Source organism: Micromys minutus (genome assembly GCF_963924665.1).
Source record: "Micromys minutus genome assembly, chromosome: 21".
Taxonomy (NCBI): domain Eukaryota; kingdom Metazoa; phylum Chordata; class Mammalia; order Rodentia; family Muridae; genus Micromys; species Micromys minutus.
Window position 1 is genome coordinate 43,626,733 of NC_137956.1, and position 21,075 is coordinate 43,647,807.

General features: G+C 49.4%; 2 protein-coding genes across 2 annotated transcripts in view; one reads left to right on the forward strand and one right to left on the reverse strand.

The window, feature by feature from the left end:
* FBXL2 (F-box and leucine rich repeat protein 2) overlaps positions 1–20,791 on the reverse strand; it is a gene marked incomplete at both ends in the record, with an annotated part of 62,641 nt that extends 41,850 nt beyond the window's left edge. The window contains 3 exon segments of the mRNA XM_080934692.1: positions 3,881–4,204; positions 5,326–5,438; positions 20,542–20,791. Coding sequence (XP_080790818.1) covers positions 3,881–4,204; positions 5,326–5,438; positions 20,542–20,791 — 687 coding nt within the window.
* A 45-nt stretch (positions 20,792–20,836) lies between these two features.
* The window catches only part of SUSD5 (sushi domain containing 5), a gene marked incomplete at its 5' end in the record, with an annotated part of 43,437 nt that continues 43,198 nt past the window's right edge, over positions 20,837–21,075 (forward strand). Inside the window, one exon of the mRNA XM_080934198.1 lies at positions 20,837–20,936. Within this exon, the coding sequence (XP_080790324.1) occupies positions 20,837–20,936 (100 nt within the window). The remainder of the gene's footprint in view (positions 20,937–21,075) is intronic.

The window sequence follows — 21,075 nt, forward strand, 5'->3', positions numbered from 1 at the left end:
GTAGTCACGGACTAACCCTCTGGAACTGTAAGCACCTAATAAACTTTTCTATAAGTTGCTTTGGTCATGGTGTCTTATCACAGCAATAGAAAAGTTACTAAGAGACATACATTTTTAAAGTATCTCAGACTGGTTACCTATTATGTTCCTTTTCCACATCATTTGAAACTATAGACCCTGCATTTCTTAAGGATTGTGTCTTAATTTTGCTTAGAGAACCCATGAATATACATGAAGTCAGCCACATTCTTCTCAAGATTCCTTCAAGAAATAATTTTGTACATATATAAAAAAGCAGGACATTAGGAGGTTGGGACTAGAGACATGGCTCAGTGGTTAAGAGTGCTTACTGCTCTCGAAGAGGTCCCGGGTTCAGCTCCCAGAGCCACATCAGGTAGCTCACGACCACTTTAAACTCTAGGTCCAGGCTACCCAACACTCTCTGGTCTCCAAAAGCTACTGTATGTATGTGTGCTTGTAAAATCAATGCAGATGCAAGCTTGCAGGGGAAGATGTGTGTGTGTGTGTGTGTGTGTGTGTGTGTGTGTGTGTGTGTGGAGGTAGGAGGATCAGGAGTTCAAGGCCTCTTATGACTACATATTGAATTCAAGGACAGTCTGAGCTATAGGGTGAGGCCTTGTCTCAAAACAAACAAGAGTGAGGTATTGTGTTCACATCTGTAGTGCTAGCACTTGGGAAGCTAAGGGAAAGGGATGGCTCCAAGTCTGAGGCCAGACTGGGCTGAAGACTGAGACACTGCCTCAAAATAATAAAGGTGGGGGCCAGCGAGAGGGCTAGCCAGATAAAGGTGCTTGCTGACAAGCCTAACGACATCCCTCCCCTGTGATGACCTCTGACCTTTGGTGACCTCCTGTCACTATGGTTCACGGCCTTTTCCCAACTTCCAGAACAGATGATTTCCTAAACAGACTATACATACTCTACCCAAAAATAACCTTCCTGCCACACATGTCTGGCACTGGGGAGGGGGAGGGTGTGGGAATGGGTGGGGGGAGCGAGGGGTTGGGGACAGGCTCGAGAAGCTCCCTTTGCATTAGCTGTCCTTCCCGGAGTGTCACATAATCAGTCCACTGCTGCAGAGGCAACACAAGATTGTGTGTGTGCAGTGGGGGGGCCAATGCTGGATGAGCACATAGTTTGTGTGGGAAGCTCTGAACCACCCACAACATCAGCTCGCCTAGGAAGGAGCCTAGCAAACGGCTGATGCTTACCCAGCTGGTGGCTGGCACTTGGTAGGTTCCTGATTTGTTCACATCAAGAAGGTCCCAAGGAGTAGGCAGGGAGCAAAGCCACAAGGAGATAGCCTGAAGACTGAGCTGGGGGTTGCTTAAGGGATAGAGGGCTTGCATCGAAAGCCGGGGCTCTGTAGTGAGAACCCTCAAATGTGAGATGGGAGAATCCCTGAAGTCTGAGCACAGGCGTCCTGGAGGCCAGAGGTGTCGAATCCCCTGGAGCTAGGGGCACATACATGAGGTTCTGAGTTGCCTGACACGGGTGCTGGGAACCAGAGTCGGATCTTTTGGGAGAGCAGTCCAATGTTAACTTTTGAACCATCCCTCCAGGCCCAGGTCCCCCTTTTTATGTGGTCAGTCGACATTGTGCCCCAGTCCTCGTGTTTGCTCAGCAAGCTCTTTGCCTACTAAGCCATCTCCACGGCTCTGGGGGTCATTTTTAATTCTCTGTTCATGCTATTCCCCCATAGCACTGGAAACGCCCTCCAACCCCTCTGCTTCGCCCAGTGCTTGGTCCACACCAGCACATAAGTCGTCTAGATTGTGTCCTGTTCACTGCAGCCGGGACTTTTCCGTCAATGACCGGGTCCTTCTTGCCGCCCTTCCCTCTCTGTTTATGGTGGCACACATTGCACGTTTGTGTGAAATGTGGAGTTAGAATTTGCTTGGTTATTTTGTTTTGTTTTGTTTTTCCGTGCAAATGAAGATAAAGTTCCAAAGCTGTCCGAGCAGCTACAAAGCAATCCTTTTATTTGCCCCTTTCCTTCTGCAGAGTCTGGCAGGGATGCTTACAAGTCAGTAGACAGGAAAAGATGAAGCACTCAGTCACTACGGAATGAAGACCAGTGGGCTTCCCGAGGCTGTTCCCATCTCTTCCAATAAACAAACCCTAGCCTGGCCACCTTTTTAATGGAGAGTATGGGAGTAAGCGGGGAGCGGGGTGATGCAAGGGGTAACAGTCGCCAGGCATGCGGAGCAGTCTGAGAGGTAGCCGATGCCGGTGACGCCCTCTACAGGGCTCGATCGGGCTTTGGTCAAGCGCCTGGTGGGGTCCACAGAGCCTGTATGCTCGTGACTCTACCCGGTTCTCTGCAGCCCTTTCTGGATTTCAACCGCAACTCAGCCCTAAAGTTGGGTTGCCAGATCAGACTGTCCCGTGTGAGCCTTCCATCTTCCGTCACATTTGTACGGCATGCAGGCACGCACCAAGTGCCAAGCTACTTGTTTCCTGCCAGAGGCCTTCCTGATGGCTAGGCTTTCTGCTTGTCCTATCAGCTCTCGGCTGACCACAGTGAAGGGAAAACAAAAAGGAATTTTTCTTGCTTCTAGGAGGGATGAGGAGGAGGCTCACCAGCCTCAGCAAGTAGACAGGACTCAAGGATCTGGGAGAAAAGAAGAGAAACTTGGACTTCTTTTGTTTATTTTTTTTTAAAGACATGGTTTTACTGTGTAGCCCAGGCTGTCCCAAAACTCACTTTGTAGACCAGGCTGGCCTCAAACTTGGAGATCCGCCTGCCTCTGCCTCACAATGCACTGATTACCTGGCTAAACGTGGAATATTCTTGAGAGTCCCTCCCTAACACTGTCAACATGGAGTCAACCACCTGGGAAGGAGACTCTGGCCAGCAGATGCCAGAGAGGAGAGGGCAGACTTTGGACTGCTGGTCTGGCTACAGCTCCTGTGAGTGGTCACCCATCATTGGGTCAGGGTGAGCTTCTTGGTGACACAGCTACTTTTGAGTCATCCCTGTCCTTGTTAAAACAAAACAAAACAAAACACTTCACCCCTATTCCTAGAACCCCGATAAAAACTTAGTGATTAATACCAAATTGGACACTGGTGTAGTCCTAACCCCCCATCTGTCATGGTTCCCTTTCTTGGGTGTCTCCCCAGGGGGAGGGGAATCTGCCACACAACAATTACCTAGAAAACTTGCATAATTCTTTTTTATTTAAAGATGTATTATTGTTACTATTATGATGATGATGATGCTGCATGTGTGAGAGACAGAGAGAGACAGAAAGAGACAGAGAAAGAGACAGAGATGGAGAGAGACAGAACAGAGAGAGTTGAGGTGTCCTCAGGGGTCAGAAGGAGGGGTTAGATCCCCTAAACGGGATTTACAGCCAGTTGGCAGCAACCAGAACTCAGGACTGGGAATTGAACTCGGTCCTCATCAAGAGCAGTGCAGGCTCTTAAGCACCGAGCTACCTCTCTAGACCCACTTTTATACTTAGGCAGCTGCCTATCCTATTATTTTTAGATGATTCAGCTAATTGTTATTGATTTGTTATCTTGGTAGCAAGTAGATGTAGTCACTGTGACAAAAGCATGAGAGAGAGGCTTGCTTTGCCTCTCTGCTCTGGAGATTTCCATCTACCTAGGCAGGGAGGGCAGGCTAGCCCATGGCATAACAGAACTGGGGGGTGGGGGGGCGGAGGTTGCAGCAAAGGCATTCATGCCATAGCAAACCAGGAAGCAGAGCACCAGAAGCGGGTGTGACTTATAGAACCTCCCCCTAAACAAATTCTCCCAGCTACTCCCTACCTCCCAAAACAGTCCCTGGGGACTAGCATTCGAATTATGAGTCAGTGTGTAGAAGGAACGGGATGTTTCAGATTCAAACTGGAACATCTGGGCTTTGAGATTCCAGTGTGTCCAATAGGAGGCGCCGAGACACCAGTGTGCCCAATAGGAGGCACCGAGACTCCAGCGTGTCCAATAGGAGGCTCCGAGACTCCAACATGTCCAATAGGAGGCTCCGAGACTCCAACATGTCCAATAGGAGGCGCCGAGACACCAGTGTACCCAATAGGAGGCGCTGAGACTCCAGCGTGTCCAATAGGAGGCTCGGAGACTCCAATGTGTCCAATAGGAGGCGCCAAGGCTCCAGGGTGTCCAATAGGGGACACTTTAAATTCAGGAAAGAGCTATACTTGAGGGAAGAGACCTGTGGCCCCCAACAGGATAAGGAGCATCTCCTTAAATGTCACTTCTGCCTTGGCTGGGCTTTGTGCAGCAGAACCAGAAACAGCACACAAAGCAAGGTTTAACCCTCAATAAATTGGTGATGTGCATCCAATCCTGGCCAGTCTTGAGCCCCCCAACCACATCTTCTCAAAGAAAGGGACAAACCAGTGCTGGAGGTGGAGTTCAGTGTGGATTTGCTCACCTAACATGAGTCTTGGGTTCAAGTGCAGTACTTGCTCAGCCAAGGCCAGTAAGAGTGGGGGACTGGAAGGGAGGGATGGAGGACTAAAGGAAGGGAAAAATAAAGGCAGGAAAAATACCTTTGCTAAAGCTTCACTATAAAGCCTGAGTCCACACAGATCTTGGATGCACGGTTTTAACTCTGCAGAGCTTTGGAGGAGGGTTTGTTGTGTTCCAGATTACAACAACTATTCCTAGAAACAAAGATTTGGGCATGAAGACAGACAAACACATGTATACCAATGGACACAATAAGACTAGCTATCCTGGGCTGGAGAGATGGCTCAGTGGTTAAGAACACTGACTACCCTTCCAGAGGTCCTGAGTTCAAATCCCAGCAACCACATGGTGGTTCACAACTATCTGTAATGAGTTCTGATGCCCTCTTCTGGTGTGTCTGAAGACATCTACACTGCGTGTGTGTGTGTGTGTGTGTGTGTGTGTGTGTGTGTGTATCCATCTGAGGTCAGTCTTGGATAGATAGCCCCTAAAAGGGTTGTTACTGTTACTGGTCTCTACAGAGGGGTCAAACGGAGAAGGTAAGCAAGGATATGTCTCACTGCTTAATTTGTGACGGGAATGCCCTTGAGTGTAGGTTCCCGCTGGAACCAGAGGCATCAGATCCCCTGAATTTGGATCTGGAGTTTAAAGGTAAGAACTGAGCTCCGGTCCTTTGCAAAAGTCATAACCGAGCCGCCTCTCCAGCCTGCGAGATCCTGTTTGTAAACAAACAAAATTATCATGCGTGTTAGAGGAAAGCGACTGACCGAGGTCCAGAAATGTTAAAGGAGGCACCAAGGAGCTTGTGGATTAAATCACAAAAGCCAGAATTAACCACAGGCTTTAAATGTGCTATTTTACCAGAGCTGTCCCTCTCAGGACCGTCCGCATCTCAACAAGAAAGGAAAAAGACGACAGGATACCATCTGGAGCTTGCAAGGGCTTCCTCAGAGACTGGGTACTTCCCAGGGTCCCTGAAATGCCAGCACAGAAGCAGCGGAGGACAAAACCCACCCAAAAGCAAGACTCCTGAGAGCACCGTGCTTTCTTCCAAGTCCAGACGGGGCTTCCTTTGGGGTTCAGTCTTCAGCAGCCCTGTCTGAGGACTCACCCCTGCACTGCAGGTTAGGCTAACCCTGTGCGGAACTGCCGTTGGCAGCCCACAAGCTAACAGCTTCTCCCTGGATGGTTTCTTTTAGTTAATTTTTAAAAGAGGCATGGGAGGTAAATTGAGGGTTGGGAGGCAGGGAGCAGTCTTGGCAAAGACTTGGGTCCAGCTGCAAATCGGCTTCAGACCCCGGAGCAACTTGAAAGAAGCCCAGTGTCCACAATGGTTCCTCAGTGCAGCCTGTGTTTACCCGGGACCCAGCCCACAGCCTCCGGGGCCTCCAAGGCAGCCCACAAGTAAATGCCACATTGTGCTCTGGGTTTTTTTAGTGCCTTCGGTAGCTGCAGGCCGGTAGTAAGATGATTTGTAAGGCACATCAAACGGGTTTGGAATTCTGTATTGGCTGCCCTAAAGCTGCTCTGCGGGCACGGGGAGCCATCCTTCCCTAGCAAAGCCTAACCGAATGTGCAAGATGTGCCTAGTCCTGCAGTAGCCACAAAAAGGCAAGAAAACGTGACAATAGGGCTGTCCTCCTACACAGCAGACACTGAGAGAGACAGCTCCCTTGGTTAAGTGCTGCACAGTTGGAAGGACCCGAGTTCAAATTCCTGTCACCCATGTGAAAAGCCAGCCATGGGGGCAACATACAAGCAGTTCCAGTTCTGGGGAGGTAGACAGGAGGATTCCTGGAGTTGGCTGGGCAGCCAGTCCTAGCTACTTGATGGGCTATGGTTCAATGGGAGATCCTGTCTCAAAATATAAGGTGAAGAGCAACTGAGAAAGACACTGGATTTACAGATAGGTGTGAATGCGTGTGTGTGTGTGTGTGTGTGTGTGTGTGTGTGTGTGTGTGTGTATGTGTGGGTATGTGTGGGTGTGTGTGTGTATGTGTGTGTATGTGTGTGTATGTGTGTGTATGTGTATGTGTGTATGTGTATATGTGTGTATGTGTGTGTATGTGTATATGTGTATGTGTGTGTGTATGTGTGTGTATATGTGTGTATGTGTGTGTATGTATATGTGTGTATGTGTGTATGTGTGTGTATGTGTGTGTGTGTGAGTATGTGTGTGTATGTGTGTGTGTCTGTGTGTGTGTATGTGTATATGTGTGTGTAAGTATGTGTGTGTATGTGTGTGTATATGTGTGTGTGTGTATGTGTGTGTATGTGTGTATGTGTGTGTATGTGTATGTGTGTGGTATTTGAATGCATATGTTGTCCTGTGTACACACATGGATGCATGTGAATGCTAGAAGTAGATGATAGGTGGCCCCCTCCAGGGTGTAGATTTATGTTAAGGTGATACATGATTGGACAGGAGAGAGATGGGTGGGGAAAAGTCGAGGAGCGGAAGTGGAGGCAGGAGGGAGATTCTGGGGAGAATCAAGATGGAGCTTGAGAGGGAGGATCTAGATCCAGGTGGTCTTAATTGACGATAGATAAATATGAATCTTTTTAAGGGTTTCTATAGGTCTTTTTATCTCATATAGAGGGGAAATTTGTATCTCTGACCATTGGATGTAAGCTTATTGTGTAGTGAGTTTGTGGATTGAGAATTTAATATATAAACCTGCTTGAAAGGCTACCAGGCGCAAAAAAAGAAAAAAAGGTACCAGGCTTTGGAGTCATGTTTGTACGGAGCAGTGGAGGAAAGAAAAGCACCAGGGCAGTCGTATCCACCCGGGACAGAAACAGCAGGAGCTGTGGAGTGAACTGCGCCTGAATTCTTACAGGCGGCCTGCAGCGCCAAGTGGTGTGGGGACCGCATGTGTGTACTTAGCTCTGTACTAAAGCGGTATCCAAGAAGTGAGGCCCTGGGGGACGATAGCGGGTTCAGCCAGTCCCTTAAATATTTAGTGCATCACCAGGGTCTCTCACTGAACCTCGCGTGCACGGGTTCAGCCGGGCCAGCTGGCTGGGTAGTGAACTCTGGAGATCTTCCTTTCTCTGTACTCAGGGATGGGATTAAAGATGGGCACCGCCTCCCCTGGCTTTTTACGTGGTGCTCAGCCCCTTATGGTTGTCCACTGTTCGGTCCAGGACCTCAGCCACGGAACGGTACGACCCAGCACAAGGATGGGTCTTCCCAATTAACCTAACCTAGCAAGTCTCTCACAGAGACACCAGAGATTTGTGTTCTACGTCAATCTAGATCCTGTCGAGTGAACGGTGGATTCAGCTCATCAATTCCCACAATGGAATTTTATTCATCTACAGAGAATGGAATGATGGGGCTGGTCAGAGGGCACAGCGCCTAAGAGCCACTTGATACTCTTTTAGAGAAACTGAGTTTGGTCCCCAATGCTCAAATCCAGCAGCTCAGAACCACCTGTGACTCCAGCGCCAGAGGACCAGATGCCCTCTTGTGGCCTTCTTGGGCAATTGCATGCATATGGTATACACAAAAATAAAATACCAGAGGCTGTCATGTTAAACGCGGTAAGCCACGTTTTCCTCATTTGTGAGTCATAGAATTCTTTATAGCTGTGTAAAACTATATCTATACCTTTCTATATATAAACATATAGACATACACACGCATATATGATAGGAAAGTGGGAAAGGGAGGGGAATGGAGCAGGTTAACAGGGGAGTCAGAGGAGAGTAGAGAAGAAAAGGAGGGGGCAGGAGAGGGGAGATGGTCAAAGTACCTGACAGGCCAGAGAGAGAGAGAGAGAGAGAGAGAGAGAGAGAGAGAGAGAGAGAGAGAGAGCTGCTGTATGACCCCAACATCACCATGTGCAATGAGAATATGTCAATGGAAAAGCAAACATCTCCTTGCTTGGGCAACGTAAAAGCAAGCATCCAGAAAGGATGTGCTCTCTGTCCCTAAGAACATTCGGAGGCCACCGAGCCAGGTGAGACAGATGGACCTATGGTTTAAATGTCCTATTCTGGAGCCAAGTCACTGCGTTCTGCAGCTGTCGGAGCAAGGTGTGGGAAGGGGTCGTCTGTGGAGGGAGTGGGTTTAGTTACCAGGAGGACTGCTCGGAGGAGGCGCTGCAGACACCAACTTCTGAAATGGCGGGATGTAGAACCAAAAGGAATGTGGGAGAGAAATCTTCAGTGTTGTGGAAATTACCTCCCTCATTCGGCAAAATGTCGCCAACCATTACACATCAGGCACCAGGGTAGGAGCAGTGTAGACCCCCTGAACAATATGGAGACCCTAAGACCCCACCCCACAGTGTGGAAAGTGACAGACACAAAAGCATAATTGCAGTGGCCCAGGGCACAAGGCATCCCACGTGGCGTCTTTCCACAGACACTGATATGAAAACCGGCTGTCTGTCCTTCCTGTGGTTTAATTACCTTTCCCTCCTCCCTTTTGCCCTCTCTCCTTCCTCCCTTACTTGAACATTTTTTACATTTTTTTTTTTGTATTTCTGCATATGTATGAGTGTGACCACATGTGTTTGGGTGTTCACGGAGGCCAGAAACAGCATCCAATTCCCCGGAGCTGGCGTTACAGGCTGCCTAACCAGGGTGCTGGGAACTGAACTCTCATCTCTCTGGGAGAGTGGCAACCACCCCTCCCCCTTCTGTAGTGCAGGCCTCTCCTCAGACGGGAGGCAGGCACTCCACCACTGAATTATGACTTTGAGATAGAGTCTTACTAAGTCCCGTAAAGCCTGCTTCGAACTCAGAATTCTCCTGATTTACCAGGTGTTGTTAGTAAAAAGATCAAGAAAATGGAGGGGGGGTATGTTCTATGAAGGAGTGGTGAGGAGTGGGGGCAAGAGAGATGCCTCTGTTGGGTGGGGTTTAAAGAATCCCAACAGGTGTGACTCCACCAAAGTCCACTCGTGGGAAACAACCAGTGAATCAGGCTTACTTACAGAGTTAGGGGTGAGGGTCACAGGCCGGGGCATAGGTGGCCTTAACATGGCTGTGCTGGAGGGTCTGCACTCAGATGACAGCTCTTCTACCGCTGAGTAGGAGGAGCTCCTTCCGGCATCCTTCCCCACCGACCTCCTCCAGCCCCCCCCCCAGAACCCCAAGTCGTGTGCACACAGCTGGTTGGGAGGAGTGGCTGGACACTCCGTGTCGTCTCCTTCCAGACCCAGCAAGTCCCAAAGACGACAGCAAGTCCAGCTCTAAGGCTGGTCCAGTGTGATGGGGCCTGATCACACTTTAGTCCTCATCTGTGAGTATAACATCTTGGGGTGTTTGTTCCTACTGGGTGCATGCAGAGTTGGGAAGCCAAGGGGAGCAGCGACCTAAAACGGAGGAAGCACTTGGGGACGAACGAAGTTGGTAAGCAATACAAACCAAACCAAAACACAAACACAACCCCCCCCCCCACACACACACACAAAATGGTGAGTTTCTAGCCAGGAGGTTGTCTTGGCGGGAAAGAAAGCCTGCTGCTCCAGCTTTTGTCACTTTACACAAACCCGATGTCATCTCAGAAGTGGGAACCTTGACTGAGGAACTTCGTCTGTCAGTCACACTAGCATTTTCTTAATTGCTAATTGATAGAGGAGGGCCCAGCCCATTGTGGGAGGTGTCATCCCTAGGCGGGGCGGGGGAGGGGCTATAGAAACAAGCAAGCGGATGGAGCTTCCGGACGCCGAAGCCTTTAAGAGCACTGGCTGCTCTTCGGAAGGGTTAGGGTCTGTTCTTTACACCTCCAAGGACGTTCACTCCCATCTATGACTCCATTCCCAAAGAGTCTGTCGCCCTCTTCTGGCATGTTTGGGCACTGCATACATGCCGGCAAAACACCCATATACTTGAAATGAAATAAAGCAAACATTTAAAAAAGAAAGAAAAGAAAGGTACCCGGATGGAACCTGGAGCAAGCCAGCGTGATGTGTGCTGCAGGCTCCTGCCCTGAGCTCTTCTTGCCTTGGCTTCTCCACAGGCCGACATCAACCTTTTGACCCTGAGTTGCTCAAAGTCATGGTGTTTATCACAGGGAAAGCAGAGCGAACTTGAACAGCCCGGGGGCGGGGGGAGGACCTGAATTCAACCCCAAAATTCCATGAGCCAACCTCAAAAGTTGCCCCTCACTTTCACTGTGAGCCCTGCCTTTTCCGCACTTAAGCTGCCGGTGACCTGAGTTCAGAGTCCCCTAGGAGAGGAATGACTTCCAAACGCTGTCCCCTGACCAATTATAATAACGACAAAAAGAAAAGTTTAAAGCAAACACCCACTTGGAGCTCTCTCCAAGGCTGGAGAGATGTCGTGGGTGCTGGGTCCACTGAGAAAGTACGGAGGGGAGGCGGGTCCTGTCACGAGACGCTCACAGGACGAACAAGATTAAAACAGAGATGCCAACAACGGTTTTCAAGGTGGAATATGTGCCCTGCCTGTGTGTGGACACTCAAAGTGTTGCTTCATGGTTGAAACAAAAACAACCCCAGAGCACTCCCAAAAAGCTGTAGCTGATGGTCTGACTGTCTGTGAATGGAACCTGGGGTTGATGGGTTAATATGATGTGGCTTCTCCAACGTTCAAAAAGCATCCGAGTGTCTGTGTCTCATAGCTCCGGTGGCTCTTCCTTGTATTGACCCATCAAGTCCCATGAAAGCATCCTCGGAAATGATGTTTTCCTCTCCCCACTCCTCTCTCTCCTTCATCTCTCTGTCCCTCCCTTCCCTCCTTCTCCCTTTCTCCTTCCCCCTTCCCCTTCCTCCCTCCCTTCTCCCTCCCTCCTCCCTCTCTTCTCTTTCCTCCTCCCTCTCTTCTTCTCCTCCTTCCCTCCTTTCTCCCTTTCTCCCTCTCTCCCCCTCCCATTCTTCCCCCTCCCCTTCTCCTCTTTCCTCCCTCCCTCCTTCCTCTCTTCTCCTTCTCCTCCCCTACTCCTTTCCCCCTTCCTTCCCCTTCTCCCTCTCTCCCCTCCCCTTCTCCTTCCCCCTTCCCTCCTCCCTCCCTCCTTCCTCCCTGCCTTCCTCCCTCCTACTACCCTTCTTCTTCCCCTCTCTATTCCCTCCTTCCCCTCCCCCTTCCCCTTCCCTCCTTCCTCCTGCCTTTCTTCACTCTTTTTGGTGCTAGAGATTAAACCCAGGACCCTCCACACACCACGAAAATGCTATCCCCAGCAGTTCTAGACAATCCCCTCAGTCCCCTCCCCCCCAATTATCGAATTAGCAAGACTGTTTGCAAACCCAGTCTTGTGCTCCATGCAGGTAGAGGTCACCTCCTGCACTCCCATCTGTTCTGCTGAGGTGGGGTTTAAGGCCCTGGTCCATCGTCCTCCAGCTTCCTGCCTGTGTCTTTCTGACCTGCCTCTTGGGAATGGTGGCTTTTGGTGCTCAAGGGAAGCAGTGAGGTTCTGAGAATTTCAGATTTCCAGCGCAGCCTGAACTGACAAAGGAAAGGAGGTAGCTCATCTTCATCAGGTGAAAGCCTCACGCTGTGCTGACCACCTGGGGCTGCCTTCAGCAGTAAGAGTTTGGTAAAGGAGGCCGTTAGAGGCTGGCTTTGTGGTAACAGGAGGGCGGGCGGGGTGATGGCAGCACCGACAAGGATTGGCTGGCTTGTTTGAATAATGTCCCAGGCTGGCAGAGAACTGAAGCCTGCTTCTTGGGGATAAACAGGAACCCTGCTGCCCTGGTGAGGGCGGGTATTTGGCTGGGAAACCTCATCCTTAGAAGTTCAGTGGAACAGAGCTTCTGAGGCTAGGCCACTCGGGCAGGCATGTCTTGATTCTGAGGAAACTAAGCATTACATCTCACATCTCACATCTATCTGCCGTGTGTGTTGAGTAGGAACGTGATGATGGTGATGATGATGATGGTGATGGGGAAGATGATACAAAATCCATACAGTTCTTGCTGTGACCAAGAATTCCTGGAAAGTAGCTATCTGCAAAAACTCACTAGTTGGTTAAAACTACAGTGATGGCCAGGAATGGTGTCACACCTTTAATCACAGCACTCAGGAGGCAGAGGCAGGAGAATCTCTGTGAGTTGAAGGCCAGCCTGGTCTACAGAGGGAGTTCCAGGATAGCCAGGGCTACCCAGAGAAACTCCGTCATAAATAAACAATCAAATTCTAAGTCAACCCTACCAAACAAGAAACCTGAATGGTGTGGAGAGGTTGGAACGTTGCAGGGTCCCCAAGCTAAGAATGTCACCAGATAGCATCTGAGGCCCTTAGCAACGCTTCTACACCACGACCAAGGAAACCTATAAAAGAAGCATTTAATCTGAGGTACATAGATGCAGAGGTTGGTAGAGTCATAACCAACATGGTGGGGTGTGGTCATCTCTTGTCCTCCAAGGTCCATGAGTGAGCACAATGAAGAGGCCAGACTTATCTCCAGGGTCATCTTCAGAGAGGCAGCTCAGTTCTATTCAGGGTAAACTCTGGGGAGGGGTAGGAATATCCAGGGTAGACAAAGTTCATTGGGTTAAGGTTAAGGTGCTGAGATACCTCATCAGCATGGGGAGGGATTCCAGGAATCTCAGGTATTTGCTGAATAGGTTTTCTTATCAGGAAAAAGAAGAGAGTTGGACCTGTAATTTCTCTAAGGGCTACATGATGTTCCTCAGATCCTGGATGTCTAGGATCCCAGAGGTAGAGAAGAGGAAGCCCTGGTGACTAAGGGATTCTGCCATTTTGCACCAAACTCAGGGCTTTCCGGTAATGTCACACTCTGACTTTAACAGCAGGGCTTCCTGCCAGTGGAAACATGGCAGCAGACAGGAGGACAGACATGGCACTGCGGCAGTAGTTGAGAGCTTACATATGACCCATAAGCAGGAAGCAGAGAGCTAACTGGGAATGGTGTGGGCTTTTGAAACCTCAAAGCCACTCCTAGTGACACACCTCCTCCAACAAGGCCACACCTCCTGATCCTTCCCAAACAGTTCCACCAACTAGGGACCAAGCATTCAGACATATGAGCCTATGGGAGCCATTCTCATTCAATCCACCATGCCAATGGACTCCGTAATATACTTTAAACTTAATTTACAATGTTCTTTGCTCTATAAAACTGTAGAAGTGATTCCATGTTGAAACATGGAATTTGGAGTAACCTAAATCTGGGTTCCTGGGCCATGGTCATTCAAATGGCTCCAGGACAGACTGTCTGTTGTTCTCTTTAAGGTGAGAGCTGTGTTTGCTCTGATTTTGCTACTATTAAAAGAGAAGTCACGGGGCATTGCAAACATAGCTCCAGAAGTATAATTCCTTCTCTGCATCACTTCAGGGACAGGCTTGTGAAAGAGAGACATCTGCTGAACCCTTGTGGTAAACACTGATGGTGAAGAGGTAATGTAGGGAACAACATGGTGATAACACACCTTCTGGAGGTGAGAAAGTGCTTGGCCAGTTAGGGTTTTACTGCTGTGAAAAGGCACCATGACCAAGGCAAGTCTTAAAAGAACAACATTTCATTAGGGCTGGCTTACAGGTTCAGAGGGTCAGTCCATTATCATCAAGGCGAGAACATGGCAGCATCCAGGCAGGCATGGTGCAGGAGGAGCATCTTCATCTGAAGGCTGATAGTGGAAGACTAGCCTCCAGGCAGCTAGGATGAGGGTCTTTAAGCCCACACCCACAATGACACACCTACTCCAACAAGGCCACACCTCTAAATAGTACCACTCCCTGAAACAAGCAAATATAAACCATCACAGCCTGAGAGGGTTTTCAGCCATGAGTCTGGAATCTTGACTTTATGTGATACGGAGCCTGTATCTCCTTCATGTAAGTTTTTTTTTTTTTTTTTTTTTTTTTTTTTAAATCTGTGCTTACAATGGAGACCAGTCAGGATTTGAGTGGTGGTTTGTATTGTTGTCCCAGGACCTATCTCTCAGTGGCTTCATGAGCACTTGCCTGGTGGCATTTGCCTTTAATCCCCTGAAATTGAGTCCTGACTCAAGAAACAAAGGCAGGAGAATGTCTGTGAGTTTGAGGCCAGCCATTGCTACATAGTGAGACTCTGTCTTAAAAAAAAAAAAAAAAAAAAAAAGATTCCCCCAAACTAACCCTACTGGTCTGGTGGAGCTGGGGTGTTGTATTCAGACACTTAGAAGAAAGCAGGAAGTCGGGACCTATGGCCCTGGCTTATTTGGAGACAGAGTGGAGGATCCCTTGAACCGGAGGGTTTCAGAGAGGCCAGTTTCATTTTAAAAAGAATAAAGAACAGCAGCGAGGCTCTAAGACAGGACAGGAAAGGGCACTGCGCTACAACAGAAGACAGCAGGGCTCAGAGGAGACCTCACGGTGCCGGGTACCGCGGATGCTGGCACTCAGGAGATTGAGGCTCTGGCAGAGCGAGTCTGGGGCTATCCTGTGTTACACGGCAAGATCTTGTCTCTTAAAACGAAGCACACGTGAAGGAGGAGACAGAGTACAGAAGAGGCTTCCCTGGAAACCAAGCCATCCTGGAGCAAGGACTCAGCAGATGGTGCCTGGGCTGTGGTTTCCTGGGGAGATGGACAAAGGATGGAACCCAAAGGCGACGGCGCGCTGTGTTCCGGGAGACACCAGCTGGTCAGGGATAGAAGCTCGGCGGCGCTAGTCTGGATTGTGTTAATTATACAGCCTACATTTATTTTTAATTTGTATTATTTTTAAAGATTTATTTATTATATCTAAGTACACTGTTGCTGTCTTCAGACGCACCAGAAGAGGGCATCAGATCCCATTACAGATGGTTGTGAGCCATCATGTGGTTTCTGGGATTTGAACTCAGGACCTCTGGAAGAGCAGCCAGTGCTCTTCACCACTGAGCCATCTCTCCAGCCCTTAATTTGTATTTTTAATTTGTTTATTTATTTATTTTTACATTTTAGGGTTTTTGTCACTGTTGTGATTGTTAGTTTTTTGTTTTTGATAAAGTCTCGCCACGACTCTCTAGCTGCCTTTGGAATCTCTATGTAGAGCAGCCTAGCCTTGAACTCAGAGCTCCACCTGCCTCTGCTTTCTGAGGGACAGAGTTAAGGGTGTATACATTTAAAATTTTTTAACTAGGTGTGTGTGTATGTGTGTGTGTTCTTGAGCACGTCTGCGGGTGTCACTGTCATTACTGGAAGAGGTCAACACACTCTGTTGCCCACTGTGTGGTTGTTAACCCCGGTAAACAGCTTATTCCCACTTCCTTAGACCCAGCTTGCCTACAGCGGCCATACTCCGTCTTTGCCTGTAGCTAGAGGCAGATCTTGGTCACACACCCACCCGCTGATGTCAAGGTCAATGAAAGGATCGCCCACTGCTCCGGAAAGGTTTCAGAAAGGACGCAGCAGCAAGGAACCCAGTCGCTGTGCAAGCAGTCATCTCATGCCAGCCTCGTGATGGCTTCAGACTGTGTCATCGTGCCGCAACCTAGAATCACTTAGGAAGAGGGTCTCGATGAGAGTCTACATCAGGGAGGCTTGCCAAGAAGTTAGCCGTTAACAGTAAGCAGCATTCCTCCAAGCCTCCTACACCAGCACCTGCCTCTAGGTTCCTGACTTGTGCTCCTGCCCTGACTTCTCTGCATCGTGGATGTAAACTGTAAGATAAATAAACCCTTTCCTCCCTGTGGTGGTTTGAATGGAAATGGCCGCCATAGGCTCATAGGGAGGCGCTTTATTAGGCCTTGATGGAGTGGGTGTGGCCTTGATGGAGTGGGTGTGGCCTTGATGAAGTGGGTGTGGCCTTGATGGAGTGGGTGTGGCCTTGTTGGAGTGGGTGTGGCCTTGTTGGAGGAAGTGTGTCACTGATGGTGGGTTTTGGGGCCCTCCCACGTCAGTCTCTAATCTTGAAAATGCCCCACTGGCACACACACAGGCCAGTGTTATGGAGGCATCTCCTCAATTAATGTTCCTCCCCCCAGATAACTGGATATTGCATCAAGTTGGGAAAGAAACAGACAAAACCCCCAACCGGCCACAACCAGCCCCAGCCCCACCAGGGCAATCGTGGGGGTGATGTGACCTTCTGTGTCATGTCTCTGCCTCTGTGACTTGCTCCCAGGTTTCTTTTGGTCAGTGTTTTATCTCAGGAAAAAGAAAAGCAAACTAGAATCAAATCTCTTGGTGAAACCTGAGAGTCCAGTTCAACTGCGGCGCAGTGAGCTTGCCCAGGATCTGCCTCTTTGCCCCAACAGCGCCGGACTACAGGTGCTGTGCCCAGATGTTTTTGTGGGTGCTGGGGAAGTGAACCTGAGTTCTCCTGTTCACACATGCTCTTTTCCCATTAAGTGACCTCCCAGGCTAAGGCTGTTTCTTGTCTGGCTTGGTAACACCCCAACCTCCCCTCCCAGTCCCAGTCACTCCACCCGGAACTTCAGCATCTCTTAGCCCCACCCACATCTGGGTATGTGGTCATTTCATTAAATGTCTTTGGCCTTCAGATAAGTAACTAAATCTATCATTGCCATCCTCACCGTCAACGCCATCATCATCATCATCATCATCATGTTTGTTTATTTATTATTACAGGGTTTCTCTGTGTAGCCCGGAATGTCCTGAACTTTCTCTGTAGACCAAGCTGGCTTGGAACTTTAGACCAGGCTAACCTTAAACTCAGAGATTCCTTAAGGGAGTGCACCACCACCACCACCCACTGTAAACATATTCTTTTTTTTTTAAGATTATTTTTTATATGAGTGCTCTGTAGCTGTCTTCAGACACACTAGAGGGGAGCATCAGATCCCATCACAGATGGTTGTGAGCCACCATGTGGTTGCTGGGATTTGAACTCAGGACCTCTGGAAGAGCAGTCAGTTCTCTTAACCACTGAGCCATCTCTCCAGCCCAAATGTATTACTTTTAAAGTATTTAATCAATTACTTGGGGAATAAAACTATTCAATGAACATTGTATACTTCAAAGGTATAGGACAGTGGGCATTGACAAACGTCCACACTCATGTGGTCATCATGGTCCCCCGGAGAGGGACATACTTCAGACTTGTGTTCCTGTTCCTCTGGGCAACTTTAGCATGGCTGATAGTGTAGAGGCTTTCCTAAGGAGACAGGGACAGATGTCTATTCACCCCAGATAGAACACTATTGACAGATTAAAAAATAAAATTCATCCCAAGTCTAACTTGGTGAGCCAGGTGAGTTTATTTGGGTTGCTCTCTGGAGCATGTGTCACCCAAGTGCCCTGAAAGGCCCAGCCCAGCTTGAGGGACAACCCTGAGGCTCCTGCTCCACCTGCAGGTGGCTCCACCAAAGTCTTCTTTCCCTTAGCAACTGCTTGCGGCTTATAGAGCGTTGGGGCAGGGCCCTGGAACTTTTGCAGTTTTCCCAGTTTGGTTAAGTTCCTGAAGCTTGGGCTTCCTAAGTCCTTGAATCTTAGGATCTTTCCTCTCTCTGGAAATGATGGATCCATTGCAGGAGGTAGCTACCCAGTGCAATTGGTCTTCTCATGTCTGATTTATTTTTCCTTTAAAAGAATGTATGTATGTATGTGTGTATGTATGTGTGTGTATGTGTACATGCGTGTATGTGTGTATTGTATATGTGTGTATATATATGTATGTATGTGTGCATGTATGTGTGTATGTGTACATGTGTGTATGTGTGTATTGTATATGTGTATATATGTATGTATGTGTATATGTGTGCATGTATGTATGTATATACATATGTACATATATGAATGTATTTTTGAGACAGGATCCCACTATGTAGCCAAGGTTGTCCTGGAGCTCACGATGTAGACTAGGCTAGCTTTGAACCCCCAAGAGCTCCTCCTGTCTCTGCTTCCCAAACACCCAGATTAAAGGTGAGCTACACTATACCTGGCTAGGTTTTTTTTTCTTTTTCACTTTTTAAATCAAATTTTATAATCAATATATAATTATTGATTTTGGTGTGTGTTTTTTTAACATTTATTTATTTGTGGATGCCTGGATGTGTTTGCCCCAATTTGAATGTGGACCACCCAAGGGAGTTTGCTTTCTCCTTCCACCATGCAGGCTGCAAAGATCAATCAGGTCAGAGGCTTCTGGGCCAGTGCCTTCTGCGTTTGGGACTTCTTGCTGGCCTGTTTTTATGATACATTTCATAGGCTCAGGCTGCACTTGATATAGCTAAGGATGGCCTTCAACGTCTGACCCTTGAGCCTCCTGCCTGCGAGTCTGAAGTGCGTGGATTGAAGGTGTGCACCCACACCTTGCGGATGACCACACTGAAGTTGAACCCGGGGTTTCGTGCAGGCTGGGCAAGCGTCCAGCCTCTTAGCATCATACTCTGATCTCCTCCTTGCTGGCGGGTTCTTTAAACCCCTTGAACACATCACCACGCGTCACGCTGTTCATCCACAGATGATGCCCAAACTGCTCCTGAGGAAACGGCGAGCAGTCCTGAACAAATCTTTCTGTGGATGTCCGTTTTCATCTCTTCTGGATAGACACCACAGCGCTTTCTGGGACAGGAGGTAAGCATACACTCGTGGGAGACAGCTGGACAGTTTTCCCCAGTGCTTGTACAAATTATACCTCTAGAACATACCATTTCCCTGGAGGAGGACAGGCCAAGACAGACCTGAGCAAAGATAATGTTTAAAATGCCATCGGGGTTAGGTAGTGAGTTTCAGAATGACTTCTATGATGTTAGTGGGCATTGCCCTCGAATGGGTCTCTGGGGGCTGCTTTCAGTGTTTCCTCCAGTCCAGACATGTGAAATCTCACCCCCTTGGTTGCCTTGCCAACTGCTAAACGGAAAGTAGCTAGGTAAGTTCGTTTATACTTACATGTGAAGGACGATCAGCCCTCGCTCCATTAACACCCTCAAATACCTATGTTTTAAATGGGAAACGTAACCACCTAAAGGAATGAATCAGTGTTGGGTTCATTGGAGGAGAGTGGCTGTCTTTTTAGTGCAATCTGGAAGTTCTGTGGGGGCTAGCGAGATGGTTTGGGTTGTTAAAGGCACCTGCCTTCTAATCTTATGACCTGAGTTTTACACACACACACACACCACAAATGAAAGTTGTGTGAAGCCCTGGGTTACAGTAGCTCTCTATCTGTGGGAGTGTAGATGGGAGGGATGTGAGTTTGAGGTCAACCTGGGTTAAATCGTGAGTTCCGGACTAGCTTTAGCTCATGAAAAAATGGTGTCAGTCTGAAGCCCGATGTAGTTCAAATCCCCGGACCCTACAGTGAAAAAGAAGCAAATTCTCCCCAAAATCTGTCCTAGCTCACTAACTGCAGACAGTTACTCACAGCTTAGCACCAAACTCTTGCTCACCCCTTAGCATTCGGCTTGCCTACACGGGACTTTTCAAAAGGACAAACGATGGTGTCGGTATCACCTAGCACATGGGCGGCCATATTATGGCACTTAATACCCATTTCTTTACTGTGTACATCAGCATGGAGGGAATTTACACGCTGTACAGAGCCGTTGGTGCACTAATCTTAACAATGCTATCATCCTTTATTGACTGAGTGATTGAGACAGGGTCTTGCTAAGTAGCCCATACTGGCTTGGAACTGGCAGCAATTCCCCTGCCTCAGTCTCCAGAAAGCCAGGATCGCAGGGACATTGGCCACCAGGCCAGGAAAGAGATCTGGGTTTATGAGCTCTCCAGCGAGCTGGTGCTGGAAAGACAGGGCCCCGGGAACTGAAAGGGTCTTCTGTCACAGGTGGGACCAACCTTGGGGCTGATTTTCTTAAGAGTGAGTGTAGCGTCTCAGATCACCCGCTCTCCAAATCTGGGAATTCTGTGCGCTCTGGAGGTCACTAAGATCTGGGTGGTGATGATGTTCAAGGAACGCTAGAGTGATATAGGAAATGCCTTTGAAGGAAATACTTAAATTAGATGCGCTTCCTCTACCTCTGCCTTCCTCCTAGTGTGCTGAGATTACAAGCGATTCCAGCCACGCCCGGTTCTCTGCGGTGCCGGGGAGCAGAACTCAGGCTCCGTGCCTGCCAGGCAAGCCCTCTGCCAACTGAGCCACATCCCCAGCCCCAAGATGGCCTTTTCCTAATGGGACTTGGGAGCTTGCTGTCCAGAGGACCGAGGCTAGCAAATCAGCAGCTTCCCTTCTTCATTAAAAAAACGGTTCGTTTACAGAAGGGTCTGTCTATAAGCCTGCGCCCAGTCAACCCTGCGTAGCGACCGTCCTCCCCTCGGGGGTACCCACTGCCCGCCCTCCGGGCCCGGGGCACAGCCCCTTTTGGCACCGAGGCTCCCAGGTGCCCGGCGCGAAGGCGGAGCCGGACTGCAGCCGTCTGGGTGGCGCCACCAAGACCCCCGGGAGTTCGCGGGTCCCAGCGCTCCGACTGAGACTCCCGCAGCATCCCCGGCCGCGGCACCAGCATCTCTCGGACCTCTCCGGCCGCGTGCAACCCACGGACGTCACCACCATGAACGCGGGGCCGCAATGGCCGGCGCCCGGCAGCCTGCCTGCGCTCTGCGCCGCGCTGCTCCTGCTGGCTCTGCAGCCGCCTCCAGTGCGCACCGAAGGTGAGTGTCCGCAGGCGGGAGGCCAATCGAGCCGGAGGTGTCGCCTGGGACTGGCCACCCTGCGCCCCAGCATCACCCGCCCCAGCCATTCCCCGCGTTCCCCTCCGTCTCTTGCCCCTGAGAGAGAGAGAGAGAGAGA